This window comes from Scatophagus argus, chromosome 3 (genome assembly GCF_020382885.2).
Source record: "Scatophagus argus isolate fScaArg1 chromosome 3, fScaArg1.pri, whole genome shotgun sequence".
NCBI classification, from domain to species: domain Eukaryota; kingdom Metazoa; phylum Chordata; class Actinopteri; family Scatophagidae; genus Scatophagus; species Scatophagus argus.
In genome coordinates, this window is record NC_058495.1 from 10,714,953 (window position 1) to 10,734,204 (window position 19,252).

Here is a 19,252-nt window from a genome sequence, read left to right on the forward strand (position 1 = left end):
TAAAAATAAATTCCGAACTTGCAGGGCCTTAGGGTAAAAATCTGTACTGTAAGCTGCTTTCCTGTTGGTTTCGAGGAGGAACACCATTGAAAAATAAATTAAATGGGGCCGAATGCAAAGATAAATAATGCAGCCTGGTTGTGGAATTGCTCACTGCAGCCCCAGAGCCAGCCCCAACTGTTTTCTCCTTGATTAGCCTCGCTCAGACCTTAGAAGAAAGCAACACGGCAGGGCCAGTGCTGCCTCAATTCCTGCGCTGAGACTGTGGAGCCTTCATCCTTGGCAACAGCGCTCTGACTCAGTACCTGAGGCTGAGGAAGTACAGCTTCAGGAAAGGCTTAGCATTTCACCACCACCAGCTGCCCTCACCAGCCTCTCATTGAGGAGCAGCCGCAGAGGAGGAAAAGTCAAGCCTTTTCTTACTAACAAAGCCCACCCACACGCCACACAAACTTACTGCTATCAACTCAAATAAAGTCTCGGGCTGATAAGACACAGACTTTAACAGAGGAGATGAAGCCTCCTGATTTTTAAATAGTGTTGTTCCAAAGCAGGTAAGTTGCAGTGCCAAACCAGATGAGATGCTTGTGTCCTGTCACGTCAGAGGGGAAGTGTCTCAGTCCAGTGCAAACATCCTAGGGATGTCACGTGAAAATGCAGTGGCTCGTTGTGTTTTGTGTTTTCATTTGTGTCAGCTCATGGGATTTTCTTCTGTGTGCAGGGCTCTTACTGGGCCATCGACACAAACCCAAAGGAGGATGCCTTGCCTACACGGCCAAAGAAGAGGCCAAGGTCTGGAGAGCGGGTGAGTGTGATGAAAGAAACTACATACTCCCAAGAAAACTCACTGTATGCTGTTTCTCTGCTTAAGCTTATGTCTCTCTCTCTCTCTCTCTCTCTCTCTCTCTCTCTCTCTCTCTCTCTCTCTCTCTCTCTCTCACTACTTGGCTCAGGATTCGTCTGTGCATCTGTGTCTTTACTTCTGCCTCAGTATTCTTTTCCTTTTACCCTCCTTTCTCTCCCACTCCTGTCCACCACACACACACACACACGCACACACACACGCACACTCACACTCAGGAGGAGTTCACATCCGAACTTCATGTAACTCTCTTTCCATGCTGCTTCGCTACCCTGTCGTGAAGTGGGGTCCTTATTAATAAACTATACCCCAGGCAGCTATTACATACATTACATTCTGCACTCACCGTTTTTTCTTTTTTTTTTTAACAAACATCAATTAATGCAGAGCTGTGTGCGCTGGCTATTCTGAGCGGGAGCTTTTGTCTTTAATTATGGATGAGTTTCGTCCAGCATTACATACAGCTGTAGAGGTTTTAGTGAGCTGCTCAGACTGACCTGGCCCTGGGGCATCCCAACGCAGCGGTCTCTTGTCTCCTCCTTCTCCACAATGTGGCTGACCAGAGGCAACAAGAAAAGAAGGATTCTGTTAGGCCGGCAAAGCAGACTAATGCGCACACATGAACACACACCATTGTCTCTTTCACATACACACACAAACACCAGCACAGAGACTTCGTAAAACTTAACATTCTGCTAATGTAGTTGCCCTGCAGCATTGAAATACTATCAAATTCATTCAACAAACTGCATCTTTTTGAGGGTGTGAGATTTTATTTACAACAAATGGTCAAGGCACAGGAGAAGTACCTTGTTGGTATTATGCTGCTCTGCCAACAGTTTTAACCAAAGCTCTCCTGATGCAGTTCATTTGAGCATGACACATAAGAATGCACCAAGTGAAGAGTGTGTTTTCTGTAGGACACATGCGCTGTGCACACCCCCACCCCACCCCAACACACTGTCTGCCTACAAGGTGTTCCATTAAGAGTCTCAGACATTGAAATTGAGAGTTTGTGAAATCTCATTTATGTTTATCATGAATTAAAAATGGTATTGTTGGCAGTCAATCCTCTTACAGTAAGCAGTTTTGCGAGACAGGCATGGCAGAGTTATCTCTCACAACAGTGTGTCTATACAGCAAGAAGAGGGCATGCATGTGTGTGTATGTTTGTCTGTGTGTGAGGTTGTATTATTGGTAGGAAATGAGGTTGAGGGTGGGCATGAAGAGGTCTCCATCTTTCCAGAATAGCACAGTTCAAATGTGACCTAAATAAAGGTGTTCTGTCCTATGACAATAATTCTTTATTTTTTTCATAGTGCAGATGGATATGTATGTGGTCTGAGTGCAAGATTTGTCACAAATATAATTTTTCATTTCATGTGTTTAATAATTGGCTAGTGTTCATATTTATTTATTTATTTGTTTGTTTATTGTCTACCTCCACACCCTCAACCCTCACAGGCTTCTACGCCGTACAGCCTGGAGTCGGAGTCTTTGGGGATGGAGTGTATGATCCCTGGAAGTGCCTCTCCAACGCTGGCAATCAACACTGTGACTAACAAGGTACTACAACCAGCCATCCAGCCTCCAGCTCCAACACACACCTGGCTGCACCCTGACCCCACCCACTTCTCCAACCACCTACAGCACTATTCCCCACAGTGAGAGGAGCACTCTAGTGGAGGGGAGATACACGCACAAGCACAAGCACATGCTCATATGCCTAAAGCTTCTCAGCAATGCAACCCACACCAAAATACACAACTATCTGCACTGCAGCACCTTTTTCCCTCTACAACAACAGACAGCAGGCTCTTGTTATCTTCAGCACGGAAATACGATTCTCACGCTGATACTTGGCACTTTGCAACCTGATAGACCTTACACAGTCCCATGCAGCCTTGCAATAGGATACACCACATGCTGCATGTGGTTTCTGTATTTTCACCTGTAGTAGAGGTTGACATTAAGAGTCATGTCTCTCACTCTGTGACCACATTACAGCTGACCACCCGTGTTGCTGGTTCCGTCTGCTCTCTGTAGTTTTTTAATTTGTTTTTTTTTTTTTTTTGAATGTGTAAAAGCTTAGAAACACTTGTACATCACAGAGCAAAGCTACAGGGACTGCTAGCTGTTAGCTGTGAGTGTGCCGCTCACTCTGAAATTTAAATAGGCTTTTTAACCTTAAGCTCTCATCCTCTGAGCCCAGTGGGGCCCGCTCTCAGGTGTACTTTTAAAAAGCCTACAAGAGTGGCTTATTCGTTTGCTGCAAGCGTTAGAAAAAAAAATCCCTGGTTTTACGTGAAAAGGGGTGCTCAAAGGAAAAAGGAGTCGGTTTGTGTGTGTAACTTGTGTGTAGACGTATGTAAAGTATGTTACAGAGTGTTTCAGCTTGTTTTGAAGAGTGTGTCAGTGACGAGTGGTTAGGGCTGCTTCCATGGAGAACATACAGCTTTTCATGTGACTGTAGCAGACAGATTCCTGGGCCCAAGTGTGGAGAAAGATGACCCTTTTTCCCCTCTGATTGCTACAAACGAGCACTTTGCCGTCGCACCAATCTCCAGCAGCAGTGACAGCATAATAAAGCCCTAATATGAAGAGCTGACAGTTTAGAGTCTGGACTCCTGCCATCAAATACCTTCAGTCAAATAACTCAGGAGAGCAACAAGCAGAAAACATTAAATCTGCACAAAACTATGCTATTCCAAGAGCTGATAAAAAAGCTTCTGATTTGTCCCATTTTTGTTCGCTTGATTGTGACAAAACCTGCTATGGTGGTAAAGTGAACAGAAGACAAAGTGAGATAGCAACAGATCTGAGGTCTTAATTCCTCAGAGAGAGCTTGTTTCTCACTGTCTTACATTGTAAACACACGATAGGCCACGCCTCTTTCGGTGCAGTGTGCCAAGCCACAGGAATTCCCTCTCTCTGTTTTTCTCTCTCTCCCTTTCTATTCCAGTCTCTCCCCCTCATTCCCGCCTTCTCAGATAGACCAATTGGAGACGCTGGCAAAAGGACTACTGAACCAGCAAGAATCTCTTTCTCTCTCCTGTCAGACATTCCTCACTGCCCCCCAACCCACCTCACCCTCACACCATCCCTTTCTCACACACTAGACTCAGACTCACCCCCAAAAGGTTGTGTTCTGAGGTGACCGTAAACATTTGCGTGAATTTGATGAAACTCTGGCACTGAAGTGTGATGACGAAGGGAGAGAGGAGAACACAGGACAGGACAAGAGTGTTGGAAGTGTGTTTGCTGATGAATAGTCTGGCCTTTTTCCCCGTCTCTCTCTCTCACTCGCTCTCTCTCCCATCTCTTCCCTCTCTCTTCCTCTGTCTCTCCCTGTCTGTTCAATCCTGCATACAGGGATTGTGCTCAATGCTTGCTGGCATTGTTGGAGACACCTGGGCCAATCTTGCTTTGATTTCATAATCCATGTCTCATGCTCCAGATTAGGCCCCCATGTAAAAGACACCTCTGGCTTTTTACTTAATTCACTGCTAAGAATAGCACTCTGACTCGCTTGCCTACTAGCTAACATTGTACACAACATTTATTGTGGAGCTGCTCCTGCCTGTATGAACATGCCTGCCTCTGTCCGTGTGTTTTTGTATGTGTGTGTGTGTTACCATATCTTTGTGCACATCTGTAGCTGTAGAAATGGGCGTGTGTGTCATATGTTTTTGCGTGCTTCTACATATGTCGCGAGATGTGACTGGGTGACGGAGCATGATTGAGTGGGCGTCTTTACTCAGGGGACTCTGGGGTCTGTGTAAACCACAGAGCAGTAAGGTTTTGAAATCATCACACTTTATGGGTGAGTGGAGTAAAAATAGTTTGCGGTGAGAGACTTGAGGCTTAAAGGCTGTTTTATGACTTCATTACACATAACATTTATATTTCTGTGGCACGCTGTTTTTGATTAGCATTGTAGGGCTGATTTTGTGGACGTGCTTAAGCCTTCAGTCTTAGCTGCTCATTGCGTTCCCCTTCACGCTAATGAACACTGGAGCCAGGCCCACACTGAGTGGAGGAAAGCTAGAATCGCCTAATGAGCTTCTCTTACTACCTCCTTATTCTCCTCTCCCTCAGCCTCTCCCTTCTTCCTTATACAGTGTTGCTTGGATTCAGCTTTTGCACTCTGTTTTATTTAAATCGCAGTATTTCGATCTCATTCTACCAGCTCAGGAGCCAAGCTCCATATTAAAAGCTTAGTATGATCGGACGCTCTCACTCTGCATGTGTGGGTCCTGGATTCCTACCAGCATGTTAGTCAGCAAGCCAGGCAGTCAGAGCTGCCTGGGTTTCTCTGCATCCTTGCCTCCTTGTAGCCTCCATGGTAGCTCACTGCGCCTCAGTAGAAAGACAAGAGGCTTCAGTCTACTGCTGTTGCTGCTGAGAAGCAGGGTGCTGGGCAGGGCCTGGCCAATCTGCCTGCCTGAAGGCTGCTGCCACTGCTGTCTCATTGTGCTGAGCACAGAGCCCACTCTGTTCTGCACACAGTGATGAGCAGAAGCCACCATGCTGGACTCAGTCATGGACTGACACACACACACACACACACACACACACACACACACACCCCAATCTTAGAATACCAGACCTTCTTTCACTTGAAAATCATCAGTGTGTTACTGCCATTTCTTGCTCACAATACAAAACTCAGCACATGGGCTATTCTCTGTGGGTATCATTAATTTCATTATCTGGATCGTTCTTCTTACTTTTGTCTTAATTGTCTGACGATGCACTTTATTTGGGAAGGGTAGGAGGACTAAACCTTGTTAGACGATAATTAAGAGTGTCGTCCTGAAGTGGTTCGCCCAGTTTTGCTGCTGTATTGAAAGGTCAGTGTCTTGGCTGCACTGAAATTCTTTGTTAGCTGTCCCAAATGGATTTGCGCTCGGTGAGCAGATGTGGCTGACATCGGCAGTCGTGTGACCTTTAGTGATGGGAATGTCTCAGCTGTCTCCAGACCCCTTTACATGTTCAGCTGGAACCCCTCAGTGACTGTCATGGGTGTTCAGCGGCAACCTGTGTGCCTCTCACACACTTTCAGTAAAGTGAAAACAAAGTACTCTACTATTATGACATGCCGTTGCATGCAGCACACACATGCTCAGGCTTTGCATTCTAAATTACATTAACTATACACCTGTGTTACCTTTCATACCCATTATCTCAAAGGAATGCTGAATTGCTCTAACATCAGCAAAAGTGGAGATGACTTTGGTAAAATAATGTCTGTGTGAGTCTAAGACAGAATAAGCTAATGTACATGTATGTGTTTCAGGTGGCGTTGTACAACACAGACCAGGAAGGGAGTGATAGTCCAAGAAGCAGCCTTAACAACAGCCTGTCTGATCAGAGTCTGGCCTCCGTCAATCTTAACAGTGTGGGCAGCGTGCACAGCTATACACCGGTAAGACCAAACGATACATTTTAGAGGTCTTCAAATGTAAATTTCTGAATGCTGTTTGAAATGTACCTGTGGGAAACCTTAACTCAGTGTGCCTAAATCTATTTTCAACAAAAGGATGCCTTGTTTCCCTTCATGTCTTGTCATCTCTCTCTCTTTATGTTACTTACAAAAGATAGGTTCACTCTTCAGTCTGAAAATACCAGAGGATGATAAGTTGTGATTCAGCATGTGGATGAACCTGAACACACCCAAATAGAAAGAGACACTGGTAACTGGTAGCTGCAGTTGAAAAAAGAGTAGTGATAAATGCCATTTTTCCCCCTTGTGCCAAAAAACACAAAACGGCAATGATTATGATGCACCATGTGATCAGAGCTGATCGTGAGTTTACTTGAATCCATATCCATATTGACAGACTGACTATCCGACCCATTTATATTACATTTAATTTGGGCCCGATCCTACTGGAGACCCTAGTGGGTCTAGTTACTTGGACTGTGTGTCGTTCATTTGTGCCTATCAATCTACATCACTGCTGGTACAAATAAGTTCCTGCTGTAGGATCGTGGTTACCTTGCCACAAATATACTGTGGCCTCACTGTTCCTTAAATGGTGAATAGGGTGTAGGATGCTGGTTGTTGATGTTGCAACTTGTGAGAGTCTCTTAGTTGTGTATTTATAACAAGGTATTTATATAAATCTGGTGTAATTGATGATTTCTTTTTGCACTACCGGCGCTAAGGCCAAATGATACATTGTCATTTTATTCACATTTTTCAAACTGTGGGATAGCTACATTCACTAAAAGAATGAAAATGAAACACTGCCAGACTTAGAAAATGTACTGTATCCCATATTTTATCTGATCAGAGAGCCCCAGGAGGTTTTCTTCAGATAAGCTCAGCCGTAAACAGCAATAGACCGAGGTCCAGGGTGGACATGCGCTGGAGTACAACATCAGGAAGGGGGTTAAGGGAAACAGAGAAAAATGTGCACGCTCCTGGAAGCGAGACAAAGAGAAGCTCTTCTTCTCATGTCCTCCCACCAGAGATGCCCCCTCTTTGGTGTGGTCCTCCCGCATCCTAGAGTGCTCCCTGCTCCAGGCTCTGGGCATCGATCGGCTCTGCCTGATGGATGTGCTCTCTCTCTCTCTCTCTCTCTCTCTCTCTCTCTCTCTCTCTCTCTCTCTCTCTCTCTCTCTCTCACACACACACACACTCACACACACACACAGCAGAAGCAGCAACTCACAGTAAACACTCTGGCTTTATTATCACCTCCTCACTCTTACCCAAGCCAGACTGTGAGACATGCATTTCAGTAGCCTGCCCACATCTTGGAAGAGGAAGATGTTATGATCAAAAATTGGACGTGACCTCTTTTGTAATGCTAGCCCACAGTGGACACAGGTCAGGTCCTGCTTTGTGAAATAGCAATGGTTTTGCATCGCTACTCTTGCGGTGGTGAATCTTGTAGACAAACTCATTGCTGGAGGGGAACTATGCTCTCTCTCACACCCAGGGCCAGTGCATAACATTGACTGCCCACACAAATACATGGATAAAATGGTTGCTTATTTGTACAAGGTATTGCTATTGATTTTGTTTTAAATACATTTTGCTTGGCCACCTGAGTATTGGGTTTGTGTCTATTCCAGTTGGTCTCTTAATGTTATGTGAGCAAGGCGCTGACCTAGATTGTTGCGGTTTGTATAATTGTTCTTTACATGTTGTGTTGACGACGCCCCTTCAGACAGAAACAACATTTTTTTCCGTGGTGCCCCAGAAGAATCGATCAGTCCTGGTATTTGACTTGTGTTTGGCTGCTGCATACATACACATAAACCACCAATTTGAATTAAATATTGTAGAGGGTTTTTTTGCCCTTCCATGATCAAATGAGCATGCTAGGTATCTTTGAACAGTGTGTGTATCATTAATTTGTATGTTTGAACATTCTAGTGCCCTCCTCTTAGCACCAATAGTCCATTTAATCTGACATGCAGATGTAGCAGAACTCTGGAAAGGGTACTTAAACAAAATCTACACTGAATGTAATCTTATTTTGCACTCTGTATCAATCTTTGTTCTTGTAAATCTTAAGTTTTCTTTATCCCTTAATCTCCGCAGGTGACTAGTCACCCAGAGCCCGTGTCACAGTCTATGAGCCTCCAGCAGCCCCCTCAGTCCCAGTACAACATGCCAGACAGGGATAAGCAGCTCCTGTTCTCTGAATTCGAAGATCTCAGTGCCTCCTTCCGCAGCCTTTACAAGTCTGTTTTTGAGCAGTCCTTCAGCCAACAAGGTGAGTAGCCTCAAGGGAGCATCAAGTCGAAACCTAATAGAGAGCCTAAGCTTCATTTATCAAGGAACAGGATGATTCTCAGAACGATTTTCCTAATGTGGATTTGTTCGTAACAGCTGGGGCTATAGAGAGTCTTTAGAAACTAATTAAGTTTACTGAGAAGTGAACAGGTATTCAACAGGCTTACTCGCCTTTAGTGCAAATCTATACTGTATTATAGTATAGTATTTTCTTGGTGTTTTGCCAGGGTGATGTGGAAAGGCCTCATTTCATATTCAGAAGCAGAGCCTGAGAACTCATGTCTTAAATATTTTATTAGAGGATTTAAAAGAGATGTTACTGCATATATTTAATGGTTAATTCAGAATTAATGCATTACACCATCTTTTACTTGCTTTATATTTTTCAAATTACATGAAGATTTTCAGCATCTTGTCATATTTGAGATGTTTTCTCATGTAGGCTGTGTTTCATCAGAAGAGTGGACGAGTTTACAGGGTGCCCAAGTCCTGAGTAAATCTGTTGGATTTGAGGTTCATTTGTCATAATGATGGGAATTTTGTACAATATAATACGTAGTGGTGGATAGGGCACAGCTTTCCAAAAGCCTGTGAGTCCCCACAGAGCAAAATACATTTTTGCTTGTAATCTGATTGACTGATAAACAAAGAGCACTTGACAAGCGGGTTATGAGCAAAGTAGACTGAGCTTTCTGTGTATAACCTACTTTCACAAATCAAATGCATTTCATGCTAATGTTTTCAAAGAGTTCCTCTCCTTTAATCTATCATCTATGTTTCATTAGTCGAAAGTTGTTACCTTTTTTATGCGCATAAAAGTGAAATCTCTTAGTCAGACAAGCTCTAGCAATTAAAAAGCGTAAATAATCGAGCTGGAGGATTTCACACTCTGCCGCTGTAGACAGTGAGCTAATTCACTGGCTTTGATAATAGGTAATGAGCTCGCATTATTATTCTGGTGCGGCGTTAATTGCTTTCTGTATTTCCCTGGTTGGACAATGGGCTTTCTGTGCTGATAAGAGATGCACCTTTGTCACCCCTGCAGTGAGTGTTACGTGCCGATTGTGGAGGTGCAGGGCCAGAGTCAGCTCTAAAAGCACTCTAGTGAAATAGGTTTACTGTGCCAAAGCTGTGAAGGACAGGGCCTCTTAAGACCACTCCCTGGCACTCAGATGATTGCAGTTGGGTGTGCAGATGTTCATGGTCCAGTCATGTCTGTTAAAGAGCACACAATGAATTTGTCAAAGACAATCATGGACTGTGTAGCTGGAGAGGAGAGGCGATTGCAGCTCCAGCTCATGAACCTGAGAGACACAACTTAATGCTGAGTCATTCCCAGGTCCAACAAAATGGCAGCTGGTCTGTTTCAAGTGTAGAACTACTTAAACACGGGAGGCTGAGATCCCATTATTGTAAGATGTTAAGATACAAGGCCTTAAGAGGCTGTTTCTACACGTGAAGCCCCAGGCTCTCTTTGTATTTCAACAACAGGTGTGTTCTTATAATGCAGTGAGGACAGTCAGAAACCATGTGACTGACATTTTGGTGGAATTAGTAGTCTCTTTTCCTCAGCTTCAACTTCAGATATTTGCATTGTCAAATAATTTGTCAGTTATTTTAAGAGCCACTGATTCCCAGAGTCCAGGGTAATGTCTGTAATTTTGCATTATTTATAATGACAAACCTACCTAAACATATTTAGTTTTAAATTTTTTAAAGCAAATCCTCACAGTTGAGAAGCTGAAACAAGTGTATGTTAATGTTTTTACTTGATGAACAATTAGTTGATTGACAGAAAATTCATCTGCAACAGTTCTGATGATCATATAATAATTTGAGCCACTGAGCCAAAAATGCCAAACCATTTGCTTGTTCCAGCCTCCTCTGCGTATTTGCGAATTTCCTCCATTTTGTATATTGAATAGGGCAAAATGTGATGGCCGTTTTTCTTTTTTTTCCGATGTTTTATAGACAAAACAACTAATTGCTTAACTTGGAAAATAACCTGTAAACTAATCAATAATAAAAAAGCACTATTAATGATCAAAATGGTTTACATAATTTTCTGGTTATCGAGCGTTTCAACACTAATATTACAAGCTTTGTATTGTTGTGTTTTGTTTCCCAGGTCTAATGGGCATACCGTCAGATTCCTCCCAGCAGACCCACACCTCCTGCTCCTATCAGCACTCCCCCAGTGGCACCATTAGCACTCAGAACAGCCTATCAAACAACCAACCCAACAGCCACCCCAACAGCCACTCCACCAACAGTGGCCAGGTGCCCCTGTCCCATCCTGCCCAAGCCCATCCGGGCCACAGCTCGCCCCACGCACAGCACCTCTCTCAGCACGGCGGCCCCCACAACCAACACAATCAACACAGTCAGCACCCCCAGCACGCTGCACACTCTCAGCATGGGCAGCACCCATCACAGCACCCGACCCACAGCCAGCACCCACAGCAACACACGCCACACCCCTCCCAACACACGCAGCACAGCCAGCACCCTTCTCAACATGGACAACAGCATCAGAGCCTCTCCCACCAGCCCCATCCTACCCAGCAACAGATGGCCTGCAACACAGGTAAGACCCTCTCTCTGTCATTGTCTTCCTTTAAGCCAGTGTCACTGTGTTGTTTTCTCTTCATTCATCGTTCATTACACAGACATGTCTCCAAGAGCAAATGCTTACCACAGGATAATTTTTTTTTTATCAGTCCTCATTTTTTGTCATAAAGCATTGAGAAATTGTTTAATGTGGTAGACAGTAAATCATCATCTGATTCATTATCTTTGCTGTGGTGAGAACAAAGCAATGCTGCATCCACTGACTTGTGCAGCTTTTCCAGAGTCGACTGGCTCCTCCTAGTGGCCGCAACATGGTGCTGAGCAGTTTTGAAACCTGATAAAACCATTTTATTTGGTGTTACCTTCTCATTTATTTAGCACTACAAGACTGCCTGCACAACAATAAAATGTTACTACAGTGAAAATACTTCATCTGGCCTTATTACCTAATCCTAATACCTAAATAACAATTACAGCAGCAATTATTGTGCAGTAGCCCACAAATGTTGGAATTAGGGCTAAATCTGTATTTGTCCCAGGAGACAGAGGAAGGAGGAGATAGAAGCAATTACCTATATCCTTCAAGTCTCCTGTCTTGTAATGTTACATATAGTATCCTGTGTGTGTCTTGCAGGTTTACTGTCTGACTGGTACCCAAATCTGGATGCACTGAAAGAAAGCTGTCGTATTGCTAGCAGCTATAACTGGGCTGATGTCGACCTTTCACCTTTCCAAGGTGCAGTTTGGAAAATACAAACAGAACTTATTGCATATATTAAACAAATATATGCACAGTGCATATATTCAGTGCATATAGTGAATATATACAATAATAAATTGCAAATATTAAACTAATATAATTCCGTAATGTATTTGTATGATTTGTCATAGATTAAGATATTTTTTATTATTTTATTTTATTTTATTTTTTTTTTAGATTAGAAGAAACCGACATTTAAAAAGAAGAGCAGATAGTACAGTACTGCTCCGGCTTTTGATTGAGTTCTGAAGTGTTGACACTGTGGAGTTGATTATGAGTTTAATTAAACTGAGCTCTTCAATTAAATAACACTGCCTTCAAGTTTAATTACCAAAACACTGAGCTCAGCAGGTCAGTTTATCCAATTACAGTCTGGGATTGCAAGGTAGGATGTTTTTAAATATCACCCACTGAAGGTTACTGACACAATGAATACATATTGCAGCCAAAGTTTCTGCTTTGTGTTTGTAAATTAGTTTCTTACTAAATATATGTTCTTATGACAGTCAGCTACATTTCGTTGTCACAAAGGCATCTTAGTGCCCACACACACACACACACACACACACACACACACACAGTCTCTATCTCTGATGGTAACTCTGACTGTCCTGTCTATAAATTTTCTATTTTGAAGGATTAAGGGAGAGTATGAGACAAGCGGAGTTGAACAATTGGTCCCTGGAACCCACCCAGATCGCAGACCTCTGCTCGTCCATCAACCAGTTTTTCGCCCGTACCGGTGTAATCCAGCCACAAGGGGCAGTGCAGTCTCCGGTTTGCCATGGCTCCATGCACCCCACCAAACCCAGCCAGCACCTCAACACAGGTTAAACACCTTCTCCTTAAGCCTACAACTTTATTTGTGTCAACATTGAATTTGTGTAGCTGTGGTGAGTAGCTGTTGTTTTGACACAACGGCAGATTCGGGATTCATCATGTAATTGTATCATGTGATGTCATATTATGTAATTTTACAGAATATAGCTACTTACAGCTGCAGTGTCTGTCTAACTATGGGGTCTTTCTGATTTCTTTAAGGATATGAATTCATACCCAACTCTTAGTTTAAAAAGTCTGTAAAAATTAATACACAAGTCCATTGTCTGATTTATTTATTTTATCTCATTTCGTGGTTCCTCTCTGAAAGAGCAAGCAGTCTAAAGTTAACCCTTACCTTACTTTACCTGAAGTATTGTTGCACAATATGAGCTCTGTTTGTTCTGCTTGTCAGTGACACCCAACCTTTTTGGCTTGTGACCCCTTAAATCGAAACAACCCCTTGTTTGCAGCTTCCAGTCTGCCAGTTCTGGCCATGTAAATAAAAGTATAGAACATTATTGGTGAATTACATATGAAGAGGTACATCGCCAGGCATAAGTAAGTCCTAAAATAAAGTTTTATTCTGTTTCCCTCCTCAGGAAATCTCTACATGGACTCCAGACAGGGCATGTCCATGATGGGCCCTCCAGGATATCCACACATGCCCCCCATGAGCAGTACGGGACCCACAATGACAGGTGACATGAAGCCACACAGTAAAACATAATTAATAAATTTAGTTACAACCACTATGAAACCGTATATTAGCTGTTTCTGAGTGAATTTGACTCTTTCTTCTCCTTGTTCTCTCTCCAGGACACCATGCACAGATGAACCAGCAGCATATGATACCTACTAGAAACTTCCAGATGCATCGCATGCCAGCTGATGACATCCAGGATGACTTTGATTGGGACTCTATTGTCTAGCCCCCAGACCTCATCCTGCAAACAAAAGGGAGCGTGGAGAGGAGGTGGAAGCTAGTAGAAGCCAGGCTGAGCTGAAAGGCTACAGGAGGAGGAGGAGGAGGAGGCCACTGTGGGTGGGATGCAGAAGAGCATTTGAAAAGCCTTGGAGAAAAGACAGACTTCAGAGTTCTGACATTTTTACAAAAGCAAAACATAACTAGAAAATGTTACTTTGAAGACAATCATATTTAGTCGGACATGTTAAAGTGATTGCTTATGTACTTGTCTTAAGACAAGTAGAACACATTCATGTCTAAACCACAGCTCCTCAGCTCCTCAGCCACCCCTCTCCCCTAGCGAGCAGCCTTCCAAAGTCCGAATCCCCCACCCCAGACTTCCCGACCCCCTGCTCCGTAACTGTTATGTGATTTGAGCGACGTGTTCAGCTTGTAATTCTTCTCGTGTTGACATTGGCCTCAGCTGCCTCTGGGATGAGTTTATCTCTCATCTATCTATCATCTATCTCTCTAAAAAAAATTTTATTTTTTTCTTTTTTTTCTTTCTTTTTTTTTTTTTTTCTTTTTAAAGAAACACAGGCCGTCTCTGTGAGTAATGTGATGGTGCTCGTTGGTCACTTTTTGGGAGAAAGTGGGCCCCACGTTGGCTAAACTGGTGGTAGAGTTAGGTTTACAAGAACTGAGGTTTTGAACAGGGTGTTAAATGTCTAAGCAGGCTTGATATTACACAAACCAAGAAAGACGGTGAGAGAGAGATCTCAGAAAAAAAATTGAGATCTGTTTTGATCGCCAACCGTTGTGATCAGATTCACTGCAGCAGGTTAGCTATGGGAGAAAAGCAGCTTTTTATTTCTTCTTGGTTCTCTGTCTCAAGCACTTCAGGGTGAGCCAATATAATGAGTGCGAGAAGAAGGTGAAATACAGGGAAGTCAGACATGTATCTATTTCCAAATCCATTCAACCCAAAGTAACTTGAGGTTTAAGTTCTCTGTGTACATTCTGTCAGTTGATAACTGCTTTACGAGTCAAGCTATTATTTATAGTAAAGTCCATCCTTTTTTGATGAGTAGCCTATTGATCATGTCACAAGCCACCAAAATTCAGAATTAATGAAATAATTTGGAATGGAGTGTGACTGTCGGCGAATCCTAGCTTATCATCAGTATGTTGGTAGCGGCATATATGTCAGCCATTAAGTAAAATAAGTAACAGTAATTGCCATACAGAAATGTCTCACATAGGCCAGAGATAAAGTTAAGTTGATTTTCAGAGTGTCCCTTTCAGCACTCATGGTCACATTTCTTTAAAAATGATTGTAGAGAAACTCAGATATATTATTATCTGATCTGTTTAATCTTTCACATATTGGTATTGTGTCTGCTTCAACAATCCAGTATCAGCTGGGCTCTGCTTTGGTCAGGCAGATTTTTGTTTAAAAGCCCATGTGGTTTGGTCTCATGAAAGAAACAGCTAACCAGGCTCTGTCTAAATCTCTGTCTACAGAATCTGTCTATCAACACCTCTAAAGCTTGCAAGTCTTTGTGCTAAGCTAAGCTAATTGTGTGTTGGAGATGGCTTCACATTTACTGTGGAGACTGTATTTGAAGCAAGCAAAGTAAGCAAATTATATTTGGAAATTTTAGACTAGTGACAGTAACAGATAAAACATAAAGATCCTGTATGCAAGCCTCACTGACTGGAAACATCACAAGTAGACCAATAAAATGTTTTAAAATGAAAAAAATCTACCATACAGTTCTCATCCTAGTCTCAAAAGAGGAAATGGTGTGAAAGCTTCTTAAATATCCAAATATTTTGATTGATTAATGATCAATGAAATATGCATCAGATGTTGAACTTTTTATTTAGAGGACAACAAGAGTTCTTCTTTGTCTCTTTGATTTGTAGCTTGAGCTGCAGTCCACATCAATGCCTTTTTCCACCTATTGTACATCAAAGCAAGTTTTCAGTGCTACACTCGGCGTCTATTATCACTTCTGGCTTTTATATTATGGAGATATGTTTTTTTTTTTAAATATATATATAAAACTGCCCAACATTTTGTTGTGATAGTTCAATAGCGCAAGTTTTTGCTATTATACAATCATAACAGAATGAGAAATGTGACTCATGATGCAGTACGTGAAGAGTGTGTGTGTGTGCGGGCGTGTGTGTGTGCTTGTTTTGGTTTTATTGAAATGTTAGGGCTATGAGTGATTGCTGCAATCATCTTTATGCTATCTATGAGCACAAAAACAGATGCACACATTGATTAAAGACTGGACTGGTGACATGCATTTTTTGTGAGAAGAACAGGGAGATCAGCGATTCTGGAGACCTGTCCTCTGTGTCCTGTGACAAGTGGCTCCTAATCAGACAGGTGCTGAACTTCAGAGACACTATGTTGAAAAAAAAAAAACAAAAAGGAAGAAAGAAAAAAGAAAAAAAAACACCCTTTGCACACTTACACCTTCAATCAACAGGAACCGTTTTCAAGATGCAAAGCACCTCCTGGATCTGAAAAGCTAGTCACCAACATGCTAGTTATTCATTCAGTCACATACTGTCTGAGCCCTCAAGGCGGTTATAAGGCATTGTCCACAGTTGACAATTAACAAGATTATTTCTCCTCTGCAAAACTGCTGAAGTGTGTAAGGTACTTTGCATCAATGACACTGTGCGTCCTTGTTAAAAGGAAAAGTTCAACATTTGGGGAGATGTACTTATTTGCGTTCTTACCAAAAAAGATTGTTAAGACTCATATCTGTACAGTAAATATGAAGCTACAGCCACCAGCTGGTTAGCATAAAGACTAGAAACTAGCTTGCCTGTCTCTGTCCTAAAGTATCGAAATCTGCCTGGAAGCACCTCTAAAGCTCACCAATCAACACACTGTATCTAATTTGTTTATTTATTTATACAGCAACCTTAGTGTAAAAACAAGGTTATATGTGTTATCTGGTTATGTGACAGGCTGTTTCTTAGCTTGGTCCAGTCACTTCCTGGAGATACGATGTGGTCATTAATAAGCTGTAGAGGTGCTGGTAGGAGGATTTTGTTCCTGTCAGACAGAGCCAGGCTAGCTGTTTAGGCCTGTTCCCAGTGACCTGTATTAAGCTAAGCTAGCTGTCTACTGGCTGTAGCTTTGCATTGACTGTACAAAAGGGTGATTGATCTTCTCATCTAACTTTCAATAAGAGGGCAAAGAGGTATGTTTCCCAATAATTCTTTTAAGATAGCAACTAGGCACTCAAATGGTTACTGTTGTCTTGATTTCATATTTGGATGACAATCATGGATTCTTTTTGTTTTAATTATAATGCATAATATGTTGGGTATTGTGAGAAGGAGAATGTTTAAGTCTCACACGGTTGTTTTGTTGGGTCTAACATCCCCATACGTTTCTACATTTGAACACAGATTATTAGAAACTCAAACCAGCCCACTTTTATACTGTTCATCTTCTGTTAAACTGTCTGGAGCTGCACTGTGCAGATGAAGTCAATTTTCTTTCTTTCAGCTGTTGATACTGCCATTCATTTTTATATTTTCAGCTAACTTTTTTTCTCCCTGTCAATCATGCCTGTCCACTCCTGCTTCTTTCTGCAAAGTTTTGTCTGTCTTTGTAGATGAAATGTCTCCTGTATATGGTCGATTGCCTTGCCTGTGGATCTCGGCTATGATTTTTTTAAAGCTTTGGTCAACTGCCAGATTTTCTTAATAAGTGCTCAGACCCAATACAGCAATCAGTTGAGTGACCCAAGTTGTGATTCTTTAGGTGAGTGTGGGCCAAAGGACTGCAAGTGAAGACAACAGTTTTTAAAAAAAAAAACAAAAAAAAAAAACAAGAACAAAAACAAAAAAAGAGCATCAGTGTATCAATGTGTATTCATCTGGACTCTATGGACATACAATAGAGAACATCCGGTGAGTCCTTGGTTGGTGTGAAGGTGACGTGTGTCCACTCTTCCAGGTGAAGACTGAACACACAAGCTACTATTTGAGCACAGTAGCCCATGAGAAAATCGAAAGATTTGTGGCAAAAGACGTGGCTAAAAGGGGGAAAGGTGAAGACAATGACTGGATCACAATCACAAATTTACGTGCGTGTGTGTGTGTGTGTGTGTGTGTGTGTGTTGGCTTGTGTGACGTTGAGGTCTTTTTTTCAAGAAACAATTTAAGTTTTTAAATTCCGCTGGACATGTACCTGCCAGAGAGATTACCATTAGTGGGGAAAAAAGATGAGAAGATGGAGAAAAAAAGCCTTGTTACAATGTGGGAGAGAACTGCCAACAAGTACTGCTGATTGGGGCCTATTTTATTCAGTGCTGGTGTGTTGTTGTGCTTGTACATAAATGTCTTTTCAATCATCCCCTTTTTCCTCTTGGGGGTGGGGTATCAAGGCAGGAGTGGGTCTTATTCATGAAAGAGAGGAGGTAAAAGAATAGTATTTTGTTATTGTCCAATCAGAGGGTGACAGTATGTATATATCTATATTGTATATATGTGATGAAAATGCGTTGGCTTTTTGTGTGACACTACCTTTTACCTGTACTATGGTTCTACATTCAGTGTTTCAGTGCTGATAATATATATTTGGTTTGTGTTTTCTTTTTCTTTTTCTTTTTTTTTTTGATTTTGTCTTTGTCATTTCTTGTATTTTATTTCTTCCTATTTGTCCTTTTTTTTGTTTATTGCACGGTTTATTACTTTTGTTGTCCAATGAGGTGACACAGCTACTCTTTGTATTCGTTTAGTGCTGTAAAATAACTCAAGTGTTATTAGAATTGTCGATACCACCGCCCACCCCACCCCCTTCCCCAATATGCATGAATGGCACTTAAAAGAAATAAAATATGGTAACTTCACTGTGGATTAAAGTGCTGTTTGAGCTTTGTTCCTAAAGACCTTCGTGATACATGGCAGGATAGAATTGCTCAGATCGTCAGTCGCACATGTAGTGTTTGTACAAATTCAGAGTGACTGAATTTATATATCTATACATATAGACGGATGGATAATGCTGTACTGAGCAAAGATCACTTTCTAGATTATAATACAATGGTATACTGCCCAATATACAGCTTTCACTAAGCATTCTTTCATTCATTCATTCTTTTTTTCTTGCTCCTCTGTTGTTATGAAAAAGTAATATCCAACCATAAAACTAATACATATTTTTTCACCTAATGAGAGCTCTTCTAGTAAACAGAAAGCAGCTGTTCTTATTTTCATACATCTGTTTTAAGAAAGTATGTTTGATCCAGGAAGATGAACTGCTAGTGTGCAGTCTTGTAGAAAATGTCGCATGTCTCTTTTTATGCACCAGCCCTAAAAGCACCCTCCCAATAGTTCCGTAGAGTATGTCACTTTACAACATGTGTCCATGTTGACATCTTAAATGCATGCTTCACCCCTGCAGGATATTCCTTAACAGTTGAGGCTCCAGTCTGACTGCTGTGTTTTTGGAAATTGTTGGACCCAGAAGACATCATGTTCAAAGCTTCCTCTCTGCTAGTGCTGACTCTGGTCCTAAATGTTCAGCTATGCTCATCTGCA

At 41.9% G+C, this 19,252-nt stretch overlaps 1 protein-coding gene across 3 annotated transcripts in view; it reads left to right on the forward strand.

The window, feature by feature from the left end:
* Positions 1 to 18,566, forward strand: part of foxj3 (forkhead box J3) — a 69,009-nt gene extending 50,443 nt beyond the window's left edge. For all 3 annotated transcript variants that reach the window (XM_046383386.1, XM_046383385.1, XM_046383384.1), the window contains 9 exons: positions 722 to 805; positions 2,327 to 2,428; positions 6,162 to 6,290; positions 8,421 to 8,595; positions 10,744 to 11,202; positions 11,821 to 11,922; positions 12,584 to 12,775; positions 13,368 to 13,466; positions 13,585 to 18,566. In XM_046383386.1, the coding sequence (XP_046239342.1) occupies positions 722 to 805; positions 2,327 to 2,428; positions 6,162 to 6,290; positions 8,421 to 8,595; positions 10,744 to 11,202; positions 11,821 to 11,922; positions 12,584 to 12,775; positions 13,368 to 13,466; positions 13,585 to 13,697 (1,455 nt within the window). In that variant the 3' untranslated portion in view covers positions 13,698 to 18,566. The remainder of the gene's footprint in view (positions 1 to 721; positions 806 to 2,326; positions 2,429 to 6,161; positions 6,291 to 8,420; positions 8,596 to 10,743; positions 11,203 to 11,820; positions 11,923 to 12,583; positions 12,776 to 13,367; positions 13,467 to 13,584) is intronic.
* The last annotated feature ends 686 nt before the right edge of the window (positions 18,567 to 19,252 follow it).